Source organism: Eptesicus fuscus, chromosome 15 (genome assembly GCF_027574615.1).
Source record: "Eptesicus fuscus isolate TK198812 chromosome 15, DD_ASM_mEF_20220401, whole genome shotgun sequence".
Lineage (NCBI taxonomy): Eukaryota > Metazoa > Chordata > Mammalia > Chiroptera > Vespertilionidae > Eptesicus > Eptesicus fuscus.
In genome coordinates this window covers 77739169-77758341 of record NC_072487.1, presented here as the reverse complement: position 1 = coordinate 77758341, position 19173 = coordinate 77739169, and the positions used below count along the sequence as shown (strand labels likewise).

Below are 19173 nucleotides of genomic sequence, written 5' to 3'. Positions count from 1 at the left end.
GTGTGAATGTCGTGCATTTCAGTGTGTGCGTGCCTGTATGTGAGAGTGTGTACACAGGTTGCGTGTGTGCCTGTATGTGTGTGTGTACACAGGTTGCGTGTGTGTGTGCCTGTATGTGAGAGTGTGTACACAGGCTGAGTGTGTGAGCCCATTGTCGGGGACATCAGAGGAGCCCTGCCTCTCGGGCCCTTAGAAGGTCCACCCCCTCCCGGCTGGGAGTGGCTCGCCCTCGGCGCCATCTGTCCGGGGTGCCCAGGCCTCCCCAGAGGGGCCTGCTGGACGGAGACCCGGAGGGCTTGGCCCAGCCCAGGCCGGACAGCGAGGACCGCGGGCACGTCACACGGGAAGGGCCGACGGGCGTCATCCGGGTGTTTGTGGGCAGCCAGATGGCCGGGCGGGCCGCGCTGCCCTGCCTTGTCCGGCCTGGCAGGGTCAGGCTGAGGACGGCTGCCCCCCGCCCCCCGGATGGCAGAAAGCCCCGGAGCCCCTGGTGCGGCCGACGCCCAGACCCGAACAGGACACCCGGCAGAACAAACGAGGCCTGGAGGGCGAGGGGTGTTTTAAACGCTCGTGTCGTGTTTCTCCTCCCGCTCTCTTTCCCTTTTCCACGATTCGCACACCCGGCCCGCGGCCAGCGCTGCACCACAGTCCGTCCTCGTCGGAAGCGGTTTCACAGTCAGCGCCGCGGGAGGTGTGGCAGCAGGGCGGGTCCCGGGTGGGCGGCCCCCGGCGGGCAGGGCGGGCCCCCGGCGGGCAGGGTGGCCCCCGGGCGGGGCGGGCCCCACAGGGGTGCCATGAATCCCGAGCCCGTCACGGCCCGCCCCTGCGCGGCTCCGCCCAGCGCTTCCGGAACGGCCAGCTCACGATCCGGGCGATCCGGGCAGAAACAGCGAGCCCTCCCGCCATCAGCACGGTTACATGGCGGATAAAATTACATTTGTACAAAAATAGATTTTTTTCACCTTTCCCGCTGCTTAGACACTTCTCTTAGCTTCCTCTAGCTCGCGTCCCGGCTAAGGCATGGCTGAGGGGACCGGCGGACGCTGTCGGCGCCGAAGCATCTTAAAATAGATGCAGGTCCCGGCTGGAGTCATTCAAACCCGGTTTCACCGCGGGGTCCCGACGGACTTGCTCACGCGAAGCAAATGGACGGGGAGTCTTCGTGGACAATAAGCAGGAAGCGTCGGCACCACACGCGTGTCCGCGGGCGGCGTCAGCTCCGGGCGATTCTCCGCAGCACACACGTCATCGCCACCGTCCCGCGCGGGCAGGGCCAGGCCACGCACCCGAGTTCCGTGATGGGGACATCAGCCGGTGACCCAGTCGCTGCACAGCCAGCCAGGCCGCCCAGGCCCTGCAGGGGGGCCCGGCCTGCTCCCCGCACCGGCCGCCGCCTGCATCGTGGGGGGACGCCCCGAGGCCGCGCTCCCAGGTGGCGGTGGACGTGGGGCCGTCTCAGTGCACGTCCCGGACGCAGGCCGCTTCCCGGGGGCGGGGGCGGGGCAGGCTGGCTGTGCCACCACCTTCCACGCACAGGACGTGGGCATGTCGGGCCGCGGCGGAAGCGTCCAGCGGCCGTGGGGGCAGCAGGGGCGAAGGCGCTGATGTTACGCTATCCTTAGAAAATTAAAGATTGTCCCACCCACAGGGCAGTGATCACCAAGCATCACCGCACTGAGCCAGGCCGGTGACGTGCTGGAGATCGTGCTGGAGACCAGGTGACCGAGCTCCACCTGCAGGCGCCGCAGTCGGATGGCGCTGCCCGCGGGGACGGCAGGAAGCGCAGCCATCAGGGACGCTGGTGCGGGCGGGGCTGCGGGGGGAGGGGCCGGGGGCCGGGGGCCGGGGGCGCTTCCGCCTGAGGGAGGGGGTGGCCTGGGGGCCACAGGGCTCTGCGGGCTGCCAGCCGGGAACGGTGACTCCCCAAGAAGCCGACCCCCCACCAGAGGCCCCCACGCCCCCAAGAGGCCAGGGGAGCAGGAGGGAGCCGGGCACGGGCGATGGGGTGCGTCGGCTCAGAAGGTGCCAGGCCCTGGCACCCCTCACAGTGGACAGGGCAGTGCCCGGGGCAGGCAGCCTCCGGCCAGGGGCCCCCAGCTCAGCCCAGGAGCGGCTCTGGGAGGCAAAGAATGGACTGTTCCCCGAGGCCGCCTCTCCCGCCAGCCCCCGCCCGGCACCCTGCACCCTCTGGTGACTCTGGGGAAGGCACCCCTCGGACACACCCCCCGTCCGGGGCTGCTGGTGGGGGAGGTGGGAGGGACGCTGCCATCACAGACACGCCCCCGGCTGAGCAGGCAGGACCCCGCAGCCCCCCTCCTCGGGCCCCTCTGCTCGGCGCTGGGTCCGGGGGGGTGGGGTGAGAATGGGAAGCGCAGGCCGGAGGGGGGTGACCGTGCACAAGGCCAGTTCAACCCGCCAGCCCCCACCCACAGGCCCCGAGCGCCACCCCACTGGGCTGGTCCCAACGCTGCAGAAGTGGGTGCTGGGCTGACCGGGGTGCCTCCCCCCAGAGGCCTGTCAGGTGGGCCCCACCGGCTCCACCCCAGGCCAGCCTGGCTGTTCCCAGGGGCGTCGAGCTGCGCGGAGGGCCTGGCGCCCAGGGGCTCCCGACTCTGAGCTTTGCAGTGGGAACAGGCGTCTCTCCCGGGAGCTCCAGCCGCGGCCCCGCCTGCCCCTCCTGCGGCTCCTGGGCCCACAGGCCCCCGGGCTCCCCACAGGATGGAGACCCTCTGGGAAGGCAGGCTCCTCCCCTCGCATCCCTGCGGGCCTCCCGGGGGCAACCTGTGCCGGGGAGAAGGCGGACGGCAGAGCGTGGGACGGGGCTAGCCTGGGCCTCCGCACAGACTGCGAGCCCATCTGGGATGGAGCAGAGACCGGGCACCCCGTCTGGTCACCCCGGGTCAGGCGGGACCCCGGGGGGCAGGGGCGAAGCTGAAACGATGCAGTGAGCAGACAGGTGGGCGGGCGGCCCTCGTCCCTGCAGCCTCGCGGTGACCCCAAACCCCGCGGAGGTCAGCTCCTGGCGTGGCGCTCGGGGCACCCCCACAGTCATCTTTGGAGAAGGGGCCGCTCCCCCTCCACCGAGGAGCAGCCAGCCCCCCAGAGCCCCTCGTCCTCCTCTGCGCCCTCCCCCATCGAGGGCGGGGCCCGCACTCCGAACCCGCCCCGCGCCACCCTCCGCCTGCTGCGGGGACAGGGCCCGAGGCCGCGAGCCACCCTGAGCTCCGGGAGCCGCTGGCCGCTGGGCCACGTGAGTTCTGCCGCTCCGGCCGCCCCGGGAAAGCAATGCCCTGCGGGGTCCAAAGACAAGCAGCGCTGGAAGCGGGGGTGGCAACACATCTCTTAGGCTTAGCAGTGACAGGCCGCGCCCCGCAGTCCACACAGGCCGGGCGGAGAGGGGCAGGGACGGGGCTCGGCCAGGAGGGCAGCTGGCGGCGGGCGGCGGCCTAAGTCATTTGGTGCGGGGCCTCCAGCATCTCCATGAGGAACGTGTCGATGGGCGTGTCCCCGATGAGCTTGAAGAAGAACAGGTGCTCCAGGCACTTGAGGCCGATGGAGCGCAGGGCCGGCAGGCGCAGCAGCAGCTTGGCGAACCTGCGGGGCAGCGGGCGTGAGCGCCGCGGGGCCACCGCCCTCCGCCCCGGACAGGACCGGCTCCCGGGCCCGGTCCCCCAACCCCGCACGAGAGCTGCCTGCACTGAGCTTCAGGGGGGAGGGGGGCCCCGGGCGGAGGACACAGAGGAGCAGGCACGGAGCCAGGAGCCCAGGGTGGGCACGGGGACCCGGGGAGGAAGGGCCAGTGGCCAGGCCGGGGCGGCCGGCTAGGGCTGTGCGGGGAATTCAAAGCACGCGGGCTTTCTCCAAGGGCAAGGGCGCCCAGCAGGGTTTCACAGCAGGGAGCTGAGCGACAGCGAGGCCGCTGGGTGCAGGGGGCGGGGGGGCGGGGGGCTAAGGAGGAGGAGCTGGTCCTGAGCTGGTAAGACCCACCCGTGCCCCCGCCAGGCCCGCCCTCCCCCAGAAGCAGCTCTGCTGGAACAGGCCCTGCCCGGCCTGGGAGTTTCTGAGTGCCGGGGGCGGGGGGCAGGGGGAAAGGTTTGGGGGGGTCTTGGCGGAGGAACATCAGGCTCAGCCAACTGGGCCAAATGCCCCTGCAGGGACGCCCACGCCGGCCCAGGCCCTCCGTGTGCCGCCCGGGGCTCCGCTCGGCCCTCACGACTCCGTCAGGACGGGTTCTGGGGGCCGAAGCCCCGTGGGGGCCGCGCACAGCCCGCATTTTCCAGGCAAAACACGCGGCCCCCGAGGCTGGAGCGGGGCCAGAGGGCGAGCCGTTCTGCTGAGCTGGCGGGCGGCTGCGGCGGGGCGCCAGGAAAAGCAGGGGCTGCCGCTCCATCCGGGAAGCTCCACTTAAACCGAACCAGATGGGGCCAGGGCTCGGCCACGGTTAACCGTGTGCGCGCCAGCCGGCGGGCGGGAGAGGGAGGCCTGCTCCGGGACCCGCACCGGGAGTGGCCTTTTGGAGGGAGGGGGGACGATCGGGACAGAGTTAGCCCCTCCCTCCTCCTGACGCCTACTGTGCCCAGCACCCCGGACCTGGCAATGAGACGATCCAAGACCATCCCATCTACCCACCCTGCATGCGTTTACAAAGCACCTACTATGCGCTGGAGTGCGTCCCTGCCAGGGTGAGCGCCAAGGCCCTGCCTCTAGTGGTTCCCTCGGGGGTGGGGAAGCACGGCCTCCTTTACGCTCTCTACAAAGACAAGCACCTACTGTGTGCCGGCGTGTGCGGGGCCCATCTTTTTGGGTGTGAGAGAAAGGTGTGCGAGCGTGTTTGCCCTGGGGCCCCGAGCGCGCCCATCCTCGCTCCGGACACGCCAGGTGCTCCCCTCGACCCAGGAGGGCCACCTTCTCATCACACAGCAGTGCCCGGTGGTGCCCTGCCCGGGCCCGGGGGGCCGGGCGCGAGACCGCGGGGTCCACGCAGGCAGGGCGCGGCGGCTCACCTCCCCGGCTGCTCCGGGTACTTGTGTTTGCAGTACGCCTCCAGGGACGCGTACACCTTCTCCCGCAGCGCCTCCACCTCGGCCGGGTTCGACAGCCCCTTGGAGTCTGCGAGGAAGAAGGGGCCGGAGGTCAGAGCCCCGCCCCCCTCCCCCCCCACACCCGAAGCTGCCCGGGACCCGTACACTCGGGAGCACCGAAGGCGGGGGCAGCTGGCGCAGGGGACCCGTGACAGGCCTGCCCACCAGTGACACCACCTGGACCGGCCGGCTCCCGCCCTCAGCCCTGGAAGCCGTGGACACCACCTCGTGGGACCCTCACACGGGCCAGAGGAGGGGGCGGCCCGGCTCCGCCCCATGGTAACCCGAGGAACCATGGCTGGGGCACTGGGGTGGGGGGCAGCAGGGTGGTGGGTGCTGTGGTTGGGGGGTGCCGTGGCTGGGGGGCGGTGCAATAGGGGGGCCGTGGCCAGGGGGTGCCGTGGCCGGGGCGGGGCCGCACGCCGCACCCGGGTTGAAGAGCACGATGGCCCGCAGGCAGCCCAGCTCCGTCTTGTCCATGTGCATGTCCCGCATCTTGGACACCAGCTCCGTCAGGACCCTGCGAGGAAGCGGGCGAACGCCAAGGCCACGTCAGACTGTGCCCACGCTGGGCCCCAGAAATACCCCCAGGACTCGGGGAGCCCACGGGGCCCCAGAGGACAGCTGAGAAGGTCAAGGCCGACCCTGCAGCTGCCCAGCCCAGGCCCGGCGTCCGCCACGCCAGGCCTGTCCCCTCCCCCCCGGCGGGCGCTCTGCTCTGCCCGGAGAGGGTCTGCACAGGGGGGTTTGTTCTGGAAACCTGCAGACTGAGGACCCTGTGGCGGCCGAGCCAAGATGAGCCAGGGACCCGGCCCACGGCCACCGGGACTGAGCTGCGGGCGGCGGGCGCGGGGCAGCCTGAGGCATAGCGCTGGGTGCCGGCATCACCCCACACCCACAGTCCAGCGAAGCGCCGGCCGTCCGAGGACCTGCCTCACTCTGAGGGCCTGTTCCACTCCTCACCAGACATTCACTTCCACGCAAAGCCACCCACCAGCCTCGTCGGAACAGAGCCTGCCCGGGACCCTTTGGGCAGAACTGACCCGGCCTCGGGTCCTGGCCCCGCCAGTGCCAGTGTCCTGAGCCCCGGGACTAGCCACGGCCCCCACACGGCCTGGGCTCCCCGACCTCATCAGCCCCAACCTGACCCCTGTATCCAGGAAGTGGCGCGTGGTGGGAGGGGGGAGCGAAGGCAGGTGGTCCAGGTGGGGCCTGGACAGCCGAGGAGCCAGGCCGTTCCCTGAGGCCACAGGAGCCCTGGGGTCTGCAGGTGGGGGGTGGGGGGGGGGCATTCTTGCGGCCGGAAAAAGACCCGGGGGGGGGCGGGGGGGAGAACGTGTCCTGACATCATGTGGCCTCTGGTCCCAGGCCTGGTGGGCAGGGGGCGCTGCAGAGACGGCCCGGTAGACGGTGCAGTCCAGGCTCCGCCGGGGGCCGGGAGCCGCGGTCAGCCGGCCGGTCAGGCAGCCCCTCCCGGGGCACACGTGGCCGCGCTGCGCTCGGCACAGCAGCATCGGCCTTAACGGGCACAGGGACCCGCGTCTGCGGCGTAACCCACTTCCGCTCGTTACAAAGCGCAGCTGCGGCCCGGCCGGCGGGGCTCGGGCTGAGCGCCGACCTCTGAACCAGGAGGTCAGGGTTCGATTCCCGGTCGGGGCACAGGCCGGGTTGCGGGCTCCATCCCCAGTGGGGGGCGTGCGGGAGGCGGCCGATCCGTGATTCTCTCTCATCGCTGTTTCTCTCTCTCCGCTCCCTTCCTCCCGGAAACCAACAGAAACGTGCATCTCTGAGGAGCAGCTCTCCTCCCCACACGGGGTCTCCGAAGCGCGGAAGGAGCGGACGTCAGCCGGGCCGCGAGGACCCCGCGCCGGGCCAGGGAGGCATGTCACCTTCGTCTGCACCCTCCTCTCCGCCCCAACCCCAGCCTCTGCAGACAGAACGAGTGCCACGCGGGCGTGACGCGGCCGGGGCGCCCACCTGTCGAAGATGGCGCCCACCCCCGCGCTGTGGGCGCTGTTCCGGTGCACGTGCAGCCCCGTGGCCAGCAGGATCCCGTCCTTCACGGCGATGGACCGGTGCGAGAAGGAGGCGATGAGCAGCTCGTTCCAGCCTGGGGGGCAAGCGATCCGTCGCGGACGGACTCCGGGGCCCGCGGCCAACCCTCCAACCCTTCCCAGAAGCCCCCTGCCCTCCAGAGGCAGCGCGCATCTGTCCCAGACCATCCCCCTGGGAACCCAAGCTAGGGTTCCCAAAGTGGGCTACGTGGAACCCTAACCCCATGAACGTTCCCCTGAAAAGAGGTTCCCGAGCACCTACGTTTGGGAAATGGCTCTCTTCTCCAGTGCACGTTGGTGCAGTAAAGGCCCTGGCAAGTCCTGCAGAGAGCATCTCCTGTGGCACTCACAAACGCGTGTGCCCAGGGAAGCCTCTGTGCAAAAGCAGGATGCTCGTGCCACGGAGCACCCGGGAGAGCTCCCACAATCCTCTCTGGGACGGCCACGGACTAGCTCGTGCCACGGAGCCCCCGGGAGAGCTCCCACAATCCTCTCTGGGACGGCCACGGACTAGCTCGTGCCACGGAGCCCCCGGGAGAGCTCCCACAATCCTCTCTGGGACGGCCACGGACTAGCTCGTGCCACGGAGCCCCCGGGAGAGCTCCCACAATCCTCTCTGGGACGGCCACGGAACAGCAGCGGCCAGTCTGGTCCCAACAGCAGACTCTCAGAGGCTTGTGCTACGTGGAGCCCACAGTAAACCATCGGCCTGAAACAAGGCGCGCTCGCTCTGCGGGCAGGGAAACCAGAGCAGGCAGCAGACGGGGGGGGGGGGAGGGGGGGAATGAGGGGGCGCAGGACGAAAACCTAAAACCATTTCTGTGCTCAGTGTCTCCGTGCCTCCTGCCACGGAACATGCCGCCCCTAAGAGCGGTAACAGGTCACAGCCCGCACGCGGGGCTTCTGGCTGACATCACACGGAGGACCCCATGTGACCCTGACCACAGTCCTAGAGCGAGCATTAGCCCATTTCACAGACGGGGAAACCGAGGCCCAGGAGAGGAAGGGCTCCCTGTCATGTCACAGCGACAGGGTGCCCCAGCCGCCAGGCCGCACTCACCGGCCCGCAGCAGGATGACCTGGTCGTCCAGCGGCAGCTCAGAGAAGTGCGGGACCCGCTTGGCCCACTCCACCAGCGTGAAGAGCTGCTTGTCGGCCGCCTGGCAGATGTTGGTGACGGGGTCGTTGGGCTGGGCGAGGAGGGCAGGGCAGTGAGTGGCAGGCAGAGACCCCAGCCCAGCCCAGGCCCTCCACCCGGCGTAGCTGTGGACGCCCCCGAGGACGCCACGTCCGAGGCCCCAGCCCGACACAGCCAAAGCGACTTCGCAGACGTGATCGAGCGAAGGGTTCTGAGATGGGAGGGGGCCCTGGAGGGGCTCCCTCTGGGGGCGGGGGCTGCGGGGGGCCCAGCTCCATCCAGCTGTGCGGCCGCCAGCAAACACCTGTCGACTCTGAGCCTCGACTCCCACTAAACCCCCTCACAGCACAGGCTCCAGGAGCGCCCTGCGCCCCGCGGGAAGGGCCGTCCTGTCCCGGGAGGCGTGGCAGGAAGGGCCGTCCTGTCCCGGGAGGCGTGGCAGGACCCCGCCGAGCCCGGCTCCCCAGCCCCGAGGTCACAGAACGCAGGCGCCCCCTGCCGGCCGCCCTGCGCTCCGCCAGCTGCCCATCTGCAGCCTCGACCCCCTTCCCCCCAAACCACGGGAGACCAGGTGCCAGTTTGTTCTCTCCGAGAAACGCCCTTACTCGACAGAACTAAACGCTGGCGGCCCGCTCGGGAGCTCCGACTGCTTTTGGTTTCTGCTCGATCATGAAACCCTCACAGCTGCCTCCCTCCCTCACCGGGCCTGGAGAGATGGGCTAGGACGGGCCGGCCCGCAAGCCAGGCCGCACTGTCTGGGGTCATGGGGTCACGGAGTGCAGGGAACTGGGGGCCTCAGCCTGCCGGAGCCTCCTGAGCAGATGAGAGGGGACCCCCACACTCTCAGACTGGGGCAGAGGGTCCTGTGTGCACGCCCGCCGCACAGAGGTGTCGCTGTGCCTGGCCGAAGGTGGGCAGTGAGGAGCAGCTCGGTGCCACCCAGCCTCGTGGCGACGAGGGAGGATTCACATCGCGCCCCCCCCCCCCCGAGCCATCACCAGTGCCAGGGGCCGTGCGGAGAGATCGGGGCCGAGCCCACCTAACAGGGCCAGGCCCGCCTTGGCAGGAGCAGGACTCCCTGAGGAAGCGACACCTCAGCTGAGACTGAAGCCTGAGGAGTCAGCTGGGGCAGCATGTGCAAAGGCCCTGGGGCGGGCGGGGAGGGCCAGAGGGTGTGTCTGGGCCACTGAGCCAGGGGGAGAATGGTCAGGGTGGGCTGGACAGCCGCAGGGTCAGCCCCAGAGCCTGGTCCCAGCCCTGAGCCCACGGGAGACACAGGTGAAGTCTGGACGTAATGCTGCCCGCAGACCTGGGCCGGATGCGGGGTCCCCGTCACACGCTGGACGACGGGCCGGAGACCATGTGAAGCATGAAGGTCAAGGGCAGAGTCCTGGCTCTGATCGCAGGAACCGGAAAGGCCACGCCCGGGGCCCGGCTGCTCCGCCTCGGCGGGCTCGGCAGTGGGTCCTCGCCCGGGGGCGTTGGCCGGGCCCACGGTGCCCTCGGCGGGCGGCGGCGGCACTCACCGAGCTGGGGTTCAGCCCCACGCTGGCCTCCACGTACGTCTCCGTCTTGGGCTCGACGGCCAGCTCGGCCTCCAGGATCTTCTCCACCGGCATGTCCTCGTTGGCGCTGCTCGTCGACTCCACCTCGCTCTCGCCGCGGTCCTTGCCCCGCTGCCGCTCCTCCTGCACGGCTGAGACAGAGACGCCCTCGCACTCGCTCCCCACGGGGTCCCCACGGCGCCCCGGCCCCGGCAGAGGCAGAGGGGGGCTCCCCGGAACAGGGGCACGAGACGCAGGGGCAGGCAGAGGCGCGCACGGCCCAGGCCAGTGCAGGACTGGAGCGACGGGGGTCGGGAGGCGGCCCAGGGAGAGAAGCCAATGGGAGGAGGCCGAGAAGTGGGGTTCACATCCACTCTCTCCCCAGGAAGACCGGGCGGCCAGGCCCCCCACTGGGAGCTGAGACTCCTGGCTTCAGGACCGCAGCTCAGGCCGCCCTGTCCCCAGGGGCCGGGCCCGGGAGCCACCAGCAGGCCCCACACAGGGCACCAAGGTGGCTCCTGGGCTGACTCCTCGTCCACCCCCCTCCTCTGGGGGCACCAAGGGCCTTAAACGGGGGTTGCGGGGAGGAGCTGGCAGAGGGGAGAGGCCTGAGCCTGAGGCCCGTTATGGGCCCAGAGGGGCTGCCCACTCCACACCGTTAAGGCCCGAGCCAGCTGCGTGTCAGGGCCGTGCCCCCCGGGACGCCCCAGATACTGTGGTGCGGCCTCCCCCAAGCCCACGGGAGCCCACCCTCCCGGGGCCCTGCTCTGCTGAGCCAGGGACCCACCCCAGACCCCTGGGGACCCACAGCCGCCTCAGGGCCAGCCCTCAGCCCGCACCCCAGACAAGACCCTCAGCTTCTGGGGGCCCCTGGGGACCCACTGCCCTGAGGGAGCTTGGGTGAGGCGACACGCAGAGCCCTGCACGAACACTCCTGTGCACCCCCCGTCTCCCGCCCCCCCTCCCGCTGGGGGAAGGGCCTGGAAGTGGCCCCTTGCTCAAGCCCAGGGGTGCAGACCCGGGGGGGGTGGGGCAGGACAGGCAGAGCTGGGCCCGCCTCCGGGGCCGCCCATCCCCAGGCTCCTAGCAGGAGGTAACAGGGGAGCCCCCAGGCCTGGGGTGCGGGGGTCCCTGCTTGCAATGGGGAGTCCCCGGCCTGCCCGGGCCCGTCACGCCACCCAGAGCTGGTCCAGTCCATCAACACCCCTCCTCCACCCACAGCCAGGCTTCCCGCCGGCCCCACCGCCGGCCCCGCAGAGATGCCGGGACCGCCCCGCCCTCCCGGGCCCGGGCCCGGCCCCCTGGGTGCACCCGCCTCCTCCCTGCGGACACACGGCTAGGCGGCTGCCCGCCAGGGGCTGCGCTCTCCACACCCGAGGGCTGCACATACAGGACACACACATACACACACACACATACACACGGCACACACAGGACACACGTGCACACACACACAGAGTGGGGCTCTGCCCGCGTGGTGGACGCGAGGACCGTCACGAGGCGCCCGCTGGGCCGAGGAGCCGGCGGAGGCCTCGGGCCGAGCTGTGCATGCCTGGCAGCAGCGGGGGCTGGGGGCTCGGGCTGGCGGGCAGACGGCAAGGAGCCACAGGGCCTCCCACCCTCCGCCCGGGGGTGCTGGGTCACCCTCTCTCCCAGCGAACAGGGCTACAGCCAGCGAGGCTGACCCGGCGGAGGCATTGGGGTGACGGGTCCCCAAGGTCTGTCCCTGGGAGGCGGGACACAGCTGAGAGGCACGTGGCGTAGCTCAGCCACCTCACTTTTCGAGGTGGGGAAACTGAGGCTCGGGCAGTCAGGGCACGCTGAGCTCCCAGGACGGGGACAGCTCCGAGCAGGCAGCCCGGCCCCGACCCTGCTCCCCCCACAGCTGTGCGGCCGGGCAGCCTCACCTCTGTCCCCCTCTCCTCAGCCCCACCTGGGCGCCGGCGCCCCCTGCAGGCGGGGCCGAGGCGGGGCTCGAGATGCTCACAGCTCGGTCTGCACCTCCGCTCCCGCGCTCCCCCCAGGTGGCCCGGTCACGGTCACGGGGACCTCCTCCCTCTCCAGACAGCCCAGGCGCAGGGAGCCCAAGCTGCAAGGGTGGCCCTGAGCGTGGGGGCAGTGCCCGGAGCGGTGGGGGGTCCCCGCACCTGCCTCCACGGGGGGTAATTAGCCAGGACTTCGTGAGGCGCTTAGAAGCCGTGCAGGGCCCGCAGCTCTGAGCAGCGTCCTCGTACCAGGCAAATGCTACGGTTTGTTTATGGGCCACGGGGGGCGGGGGGGCCAGGAGAGCTGCCAGCCCGGGCCCCTGCCAGGCGGCCCCAGGTGGCCCCCGGGTGGGGTCCTGTTGGACTGGCGCTCCCGCCGGTGCCAGGAGCTTCGGGCAGGAGCGTCTGGGAAGATGGGGCCTGAGCACAGTGGGCAGAGGAGGCTGGGGATCCCCGGGAAGACCTTCCCCCAGCAGCCAACACAGCCAGTGGGGAGCTCACCCCAACACAACCAGGGTCCCCAACATCAGGAGACCCGCTGACGTGAGGGCGAGCGCGTGGGAAGGGGCGTCTGGGTGGCGGGCACTGGCCCTGCTGCCTCCTCTGCTGTGGGCACTGCCAGCTGGGACCGCCCTGCCCGTGTGACCCCGGGAGGCAGGACTGGATTTCTCCAAAGGCTCCGGCCCAACCCCCCCTCCTGAGGGCCGGGCACTGAGACCCGAGGGGGCGCTGGCCGAGGGGCACAGCGAGTTCGGGGTCCTGAGCCCAGGGGAGTGGCCGTCCTTAGCTGAGGGACACGACCCAGGACAGTCTGCTCGTGAGTCATGACGTGCCGTGCACACACAGGACACACACACACACACACACGGCACACTCAGGACACGCATGTGCGCACACAGGGCATGCACGTGGCACATACATGCGCACACATGGCACACATGTGCATACACACAATGCCCCACCAGGCACCGTGCTGCCACCTGCCATGCTCCCAGGGCACGCGCTGGGGGCCCCCTGCCAATGCCCCGCTGTCCGCAGGGCACCCTGAGGCCAGAAGAGCAGTCACCTGCCCAAAGGTGACAGGGAGGCACCTGACCCAGCCAGCTCTTCCTCTTCAGGAGAAACGTGTGGGGCCACGCATGCCTGTGCATGCACACACATGTACACACGTGTGCATGCACACACACACACACACACCAGACACTGCCCCTTCCGCACCCCGGTCCCTCAGAGTCCGGAGACGGGGCACAGGAAGCGAGGTTGGGAGGAAGGAAGCAGGGAGAGGCCTTCCTGGAGGAGGAAGCAGGAGGCCAGCCGCCCCCCTCAGACTGGGAACCCCACGCCTGGGCCTGCCTCCCCCATCAGACCAGGCGCCCCCAGCCCAGCAGAGAGGAGAGCTGCGTCAGGACATTTCCAGGGCTGGGCCGTGCCTAGCGCCCAGCTCGGGCTGCAGGACAGATGGGGGCGGGGCATGTCTCCTGGGTCCTCTGGGCCACTCATCCTGGGAGACCCGGGAGCACCCTGCGGGGCGGCTCTGAGGCCACGGGGGCCACGCGTCCCTCTCCGAGGACGGCTGTGGACTGTGCCCGTCCGGCACCAGGAAACGTGACAAGCCACCGCCTCCCGGGGAGTCCCATGCCCGGACAGCGCCCGCCGGGCTCCCGAACACCCGCACGGCCAGCGAGGCAGCTCCGCGCCGTGAGCCCGGGCACGTCTGACAGAAACCCGGGAGGAGGCCGAGGGCGCTGGGCCCGGCGGGGCAGGCATTTGCCGGCCCCTAAGCCAGGCTTCGAGGGCCCACACGGCCTCCCCGACACGCCCGGCGCTCAGGCCAGAGCACGGAGCCCGAGGGACGCAGCCTGGGCTGGCACCCGTCTGCGAGGCGTGGGGACAGCGTGCGGAGAGGGGCGGTGCCAGCGCGGCCTCGTACACAGGAGGCGCCCCGACAGCCGCTCGGACGAGGGCCAGGCGGGAGGGTCTCCCTGTAAGTGCAGCTCCACGGGATGACGTGGGGCCTCGAGGGACAGGAAGCTGGAGGGTGACAACACCCAGGCCCGAGGGGCGCAGGATGGCACCCTGCCCTCCCTGTGCCACATCTCCCGACACCCTCGGCCTCTGCACACCCCGTCCCCTTGGGCGGGGCACGCGGCCTGCCTGACCCCCTTCTTCAGGCCTCGGCCTGGCCACCTCCCACCCAAGCCTTCCCGACGCCCGAGGCCGGGGCAGTGCCTCCCCTGCGTGGCTATGGACGCCCACTTTCCCCGGAGGATACCCACAGCTCACTGTGTGCCCAGCGCCCAGCGTGGTGCCCGGCACCCGGCGAGGTGGGCTCAGTGAGTCAGAGACCTCGGCCACGCTCCGAGCCTGCTCCGTGCTGCAGCCTCGGGCTCATGCCAGGGTGCCCACCTCCCCCTGGCGCACTGGCGCCCAGCACTCTGTCCAGGCTCCAACCCAATCCACTGCCCACCTCACGCTCCTCCCGGCCCGAGTCCCCATCCCTCAGGGGCATTCTGTGTCCCACCACCTCCAGCAAGCCCTCCCTGACTACACCGGCACCCAGGGCAATCGGCGGGCACACGCCTCCCCGGTGCCCTAAAGGGATCAGTCCCGAGGAAGCCTGAGGCCGACGCAGCCCGCACGCACTTGGACAAGCCCTGCCCTCCTGGGCCTCAGCTCCCCCACCTGCACAGGAGGGCGGGCCCAGCACTACATGAAACATGCACTCTGACCAGGAAGGCCCCGGCCGGCCCCCAGCTCAGCACCGGAGCCCCGAGCTCCCCCTGCCCTCACCGGGGTGGCCCCCCGCAGGAGCTGGCACCCCGCCCGCATCACCGTGCCCCACGGGCCGGCAGCCTCAGGGAGGGGTCCCACAGGGCACCATGGCCCCGCTGAGCGTGCGATTTCTGAACGAGAACAACTGAGGCTGAGCAGCAGCAAACAACAAAAACAAGGAAAGGAAGAAATTGGTAAGAACTGCAGCCGCCACAAGAGGGCAGTCAGGAGCAGCGGGAAGGAGCTGGGCGCAGCCGGCCACGCCTGGGCCACGGAACAGCCACCGTGAAGAAGGGAACAGGCGGCGAGACCCCAGCCCAGGGGCCCACCCTCTGAGTGCAGGGGTCACCAAACCTACCGATGGGGAAACTGAGGCCACGGACAGCCAGGAGCGAGGGCCCAGACCCAGGTCTGGCTGCACCTCCTGACAATTCCAGGGACTTCAGAGGCGTGACCCTTTGTGCTACCTGCCTGCCCGCCCCCCGCCAGTGAAATAAGAGGGTCCCACAAATCCACGGCCCAGAGGCCGGCGGCTGGAGCCCCGCCGCCCCAGGGCCCGGGTGCTGGGTGAACCCCGCCAGGGCTGCAGGGGGAACAGAGCAGACTGACCCCGGCGTCCAGCAGGCTGGGGGACACCGGATGGCCTCTGCAGCTTCCTGTCCCCCGCACCCTCCAATCAGCGCTGCCCCCACCAGGGCCTCCTCGACTGTCCCTACCGGACGGCGGGAACACGGCCCAGGACCCGTGTGCACCCGCCGTGCCGTGCCAGCCTCGGTCCATTCCCGCCCCACCTCGCACCTCCAGCCGTGGCCCTCACTGTCCTCTGCCTCTGCCTGCCTCCCTGGAGCCCCGGCTGGACCCTGGGCACTGCGCCCCCGGAGAGGGCCTGAGCAGGAGCTGTCCCCGCGGCACGGGCGCCACCCGTGTGCGGGACCGAGGCCGCCCTCCTGGGCTCCCGGAGCCCGGCACACAGCAGGCGCTCAGGAGGGAGCTGGCGGGTGAGATCACCGGCCCCGGACATGCAGCAGCAGCGCGGCCCCCACAGGGAGTGAGCGCCCCGTCACCAGAGGTATGCAAGCAGCCCCCCCCCCCCCCCCCCAGAGTGCGGCGAAGCTGCCGGCCGGGGCTGGGCGGCTCAGGGAGGAGGCCGCGCCTACCTTCCCGCTTCATGCCCATGGCCAGGCACTTCTGGTAGCGGCAGTACTGGCAGCGGTTGCGCTGCCGCTTGTCGATGAGGCAGTCCTTGTTGTCCCGGCAGGTGTAGGTCAGGTCCTTGCGCACCGTCCGCTTGAAGAAGCCTTTGCAGCCCTCGCAGCTGTACACGCCGTAGTGCTTGCCTGCGGGCGGGCGGGCGGCCGGCCGTGAGCGCCCGCACCCCCGGGCCCCCGGGCCCCCGGCCTCCTCCTGGCCTCCGGCTCCAGCGCTGGGGCGAGGCCCAGGCCCCGGGGGCCGGCCTGTCTGTGTCTGAGCTGGCGGCCCCGGAGAGGCGGCCGTCCTCCCCGGGGCTATCGGGGTGCAGAGGGGTCCTTGGCCCCGGCTCAGCCCAGAGCGAGGCACAGCCTGCACTGCCGCCTCCTGCGCCAGCGTCACCGCCAACAGCTGCCTCCTCGCCGGGGCCTCCGGGCCACCCTGGCCACCGTGGGCGCCCACTTACGGTCTCCCCGACGTGAAAACCCCGGAAGGTCCGTGCGAGAGGCCGGGAGCCCGAGCGCCCCTCGCTGCTGGCCGCCCCGCCCCGCCCCGCCCAGGGCCCCGAGCCGCTGCCGCCTACCTGAGGAGCGGTCCCCGCAGATGGCGCAGATGTGCTTGGTGAAGGACGCCATGTTCCCTGAGGGGTGGGCCGGGACCTTGAGGACGCCATTGAGGCCCAGCGGGGGCTTGATGTCCTCCGTGCTGCTGACGGGGTTCATGGGCGAGCTGAGCTGAGGGGGGAACGCGGCTCAGCCTGGCGGGTGCCGGGAGCCAGGCGCACACGCCATAGCGCCCAGCGGCCGCAGCCGGGAAGCGCTGCCACACCCCACTTTACAGAGAGGATCAGGCTCAGAGGGGGCTCTGCCCGCCCAGGCCACCGCCGGGAACAGCAGGGCTGAGCCCCATGGGCACCAGCTGCGTGCCGGCCCCCACTGGCTGGGCCGGGCTGGCGGAGGCCGCCCAGCCCTCGGGGCCCCACCGACGCGGGCTTCAGAAGGGGACCCGGCCCGGCCCCTGCCCCTCGCCCGCTAAGGACCGCCCCCCTTACTGGGCACTCCCTCGGAGGGACAGTGTGAGCCCCACGACCTTCCCGGGGAGCCAGGCACTTTGGGGCTCCCCAACACACAGAGGGGCCCCGCGGCCTGGTCACGGTGAGGAGGGAGGAGAGCTGGGGTCCACCCAGAGGCCACATGCCCGGGCCTCGGGGGGCAGGGCGGGGTCTCCGGTCGCGTGTCTCCAGGAGAGGGGGACAGAGACACCCCTCGGGCATCCACGGCGAGGGACACCCTGCCTCTCCCCGCAGCCCTGCCCCGCAGGCCGCCCGCCGCGCCGGAGGGAGCGTGGGAAACTCACCGGTCACCCTGGCAACAGCTGCCGGGCTGCAATGACACAGCAGTTTTGGTTCCGCTGCGTCCGCCCGGCTCTCCCGCCGGCACCAGAGGCCCCACGGCGCTGCCCACTGCACCCCGCAAGCCAGCCGGCCTCCCAGGCGCCAGGACCCCGGCCAGGCGGCCCCCAGCGCCCCACTTCTGCAAACCCCTGACAGAGGCGGAAATCGGGGCTGGGCGGCAGCAGCTGCTGCCCCCTGGTAGCCCCGGGCGCCTCCCCACACAGGAACCTCACCCTCTTCCTTCCCCGTGACCCCCGACTCCCACCCCCCTTTCTCACGGGACCGGAAGAGCGTGGAGCTCAAGGCACACGCATGGAAACCGCCCCGAGCAGCATTTCACGGGCCCCCGCCTGCGCCCCTCCAGGCCCTGGCCCCCGCCCTCCTCTGCCCCGCGGGCCGGGTGCTGTGAGGACCGGTACCGCCCCCAGAGGGCGCGGGGGGCTGCGGGAGGCAGAGCCAGCCCACGGGGCCAGCGTCCCGGGGCCCCCGCCGCAGAGCAGGGCGGCCGCATGGCCAGGCGCTGTCCGCAGGGGGCAAGAGCGGCCGGACGAGGGGGCCTGCGGAGGGCACGCAGCTGAGAGACGGCGCCGACTGCGGGCCACGTGCTGCCGCGCCCCGGGCCCCGCGGCCGGTCTCGGGGGCGTGGGAACCCACGGGAAATGCCCCACCCCCCGGTGTGAGCCAGCTGGCTGCAGAAGAGCCCACAGTGACCCCACCCGGGCACCCGCACAGCTGGCCGCCAGGTGCCAGGGACGGGGGCCACAGCTTACCCCCCATCCTGCCTCCTCCACGGGTGACTGGGGAGGTCAGCCCTCTGAGCCCGAGGTTCCGCGTGTGCGAGTCTGGGTGCGGGGGGGCCTGGGCTGCGGGCTGCTGGCGGGGACAGGACCCGGCTAAGGCGTCCTGCACTCCACACCCGCCTCCCCGAGGAGAGGCCGCCGGCCCGGCCTGGCACCGGGAGGGGCTGCGACCAAACATCTGAAAGTGGGGGGACGGCACAGTGGCCACGGGCAGGCCCTGAGGAGCCAGCTGTGGGCGCCACTGAGGATGTGAGGGGACCCCTCCCGGCTGCAGCCTTCCCCGAGGTGGGACCGGCCACCACGGCCCGCGGCTGGGCCAGCTGGCGTCCGGGGACAAGAATGAACGTGTCCCCCTCCTGTGGCTGCCCAACCCATGCCGGTGGGAAGGGGCACCTGCCCTGTCTCCCGGGCCCCAAGTGCAGGTCCTTGAGACGGGGCCTGCCCTAGGTAAACTGAGGCAGGGCTGGAAGGAAGGCTGGCCAGGTCCCACCAGGAGGACGGACGGAGAGGTGTGTCTCGGTCAGTGACCCCCAGGCTGTGGGCTGCACGTCCCTGCCCTCCCGGGCTCCTGTCCCTTGGGCAGAGTCGGCCGGAGCTGGGGCGCCCTTGGAGACCCTGCCGTGTGGGGGAGGAGGAGGGCTGGAGCCCTCTGCAGGCCCCAGGGAGGGAGGGCGAGAGAGGAACACCGATGTGAGAGAGACCTCAACCCAGAGCCTTCCACAGGTGCCCTGACTGGGATCGAACCTGCCACCCAGGCATGCGCCCACCCAGGCATGCGCCCACCCAGGCATGCGCCCACCCAGGCATGCGCCCACCCAGGCATCGAACCGGCAACCCTGAGGTGCACAGGATGACATCCAACTGAGCCACTGGGGCTGGGCCACCCACTTTGCCCGCACGCTTCCCTCTCTCCCTCTCCCCCCCCCCCCCCTCTCTCTCTCTCTCTCTCTCTCTCTCTCTCTATATATATATATATATATACATACATACACACACACACACACATACGTGTATTTCCTAATTGATTTCAGAGAGGAAGAGGGATAGAAACATCAATGATGAGAGAGAATCACTGATGGGCCGCCTCCTGCACGCCCCCCACTGGAGATGGAGCCCGCAACCCGGGCCTGTGCCCTGACCGGAATCGAACCCTGACCTCCTGGTTCATAGGTCGGTGCTCAACCGCTGAGCCCGCCGGCCGGGCCCACTCTGCTTTCT

At 70.7% G+C, this 19173-nt stretch overlaps 1 protein-coding gene across 9 annotated transcripts in view; it reads right to left on the bottom strand.

Annotated features, from left to right (window-relative positions):
* Positions 1-1830: 1830 nt before the first annotated feature.
* Positions 1831-19173, bottom strand: part of RXRA (retinoid X receptor alpha) — a 79706-nt gene continuing 62363 nt past the window's right edge. For 7 of the 9 annotated variants that reach the window (XM_054727291.1, XM_054727290.1, XM_054727292.1 and 4 more), the window contains 8 exons: positions 16346-16496; positions 15732-15911; positions 9800-9969; positions 8196-8325; positions 7059-7191; positions 5510-5601; positions 5004-5109; positions 1831-3594 (listed from right to left, as the gene is read on the bottom strand). In XM_054727291.1, the coding sequence (XP_054583266.1) occupies positions 3447-3594; positions 5004-5109; positions 5510-5601; positions 7059-7191; positions 8196-8325; positions 9800-9969; positions 15732-15911; positions 16346-16496 (1110 nt within the window). In that variant the 3' untranslated portion in view covers positions 1831-3446. Of the gene's footprint in view, positions 3595-5003; positions 5110-5509; positions 5602-7058; positions 7192-8195; positions 8326-9799; positions 9970-15731; positions 15912-16345; positions 16497-17118; positions 17169-19173 lie in introns of those variants that run through there. The other 2 variants (XM_054727289.1, XM_054727288.1) reach the window with 2 other exon arrangements.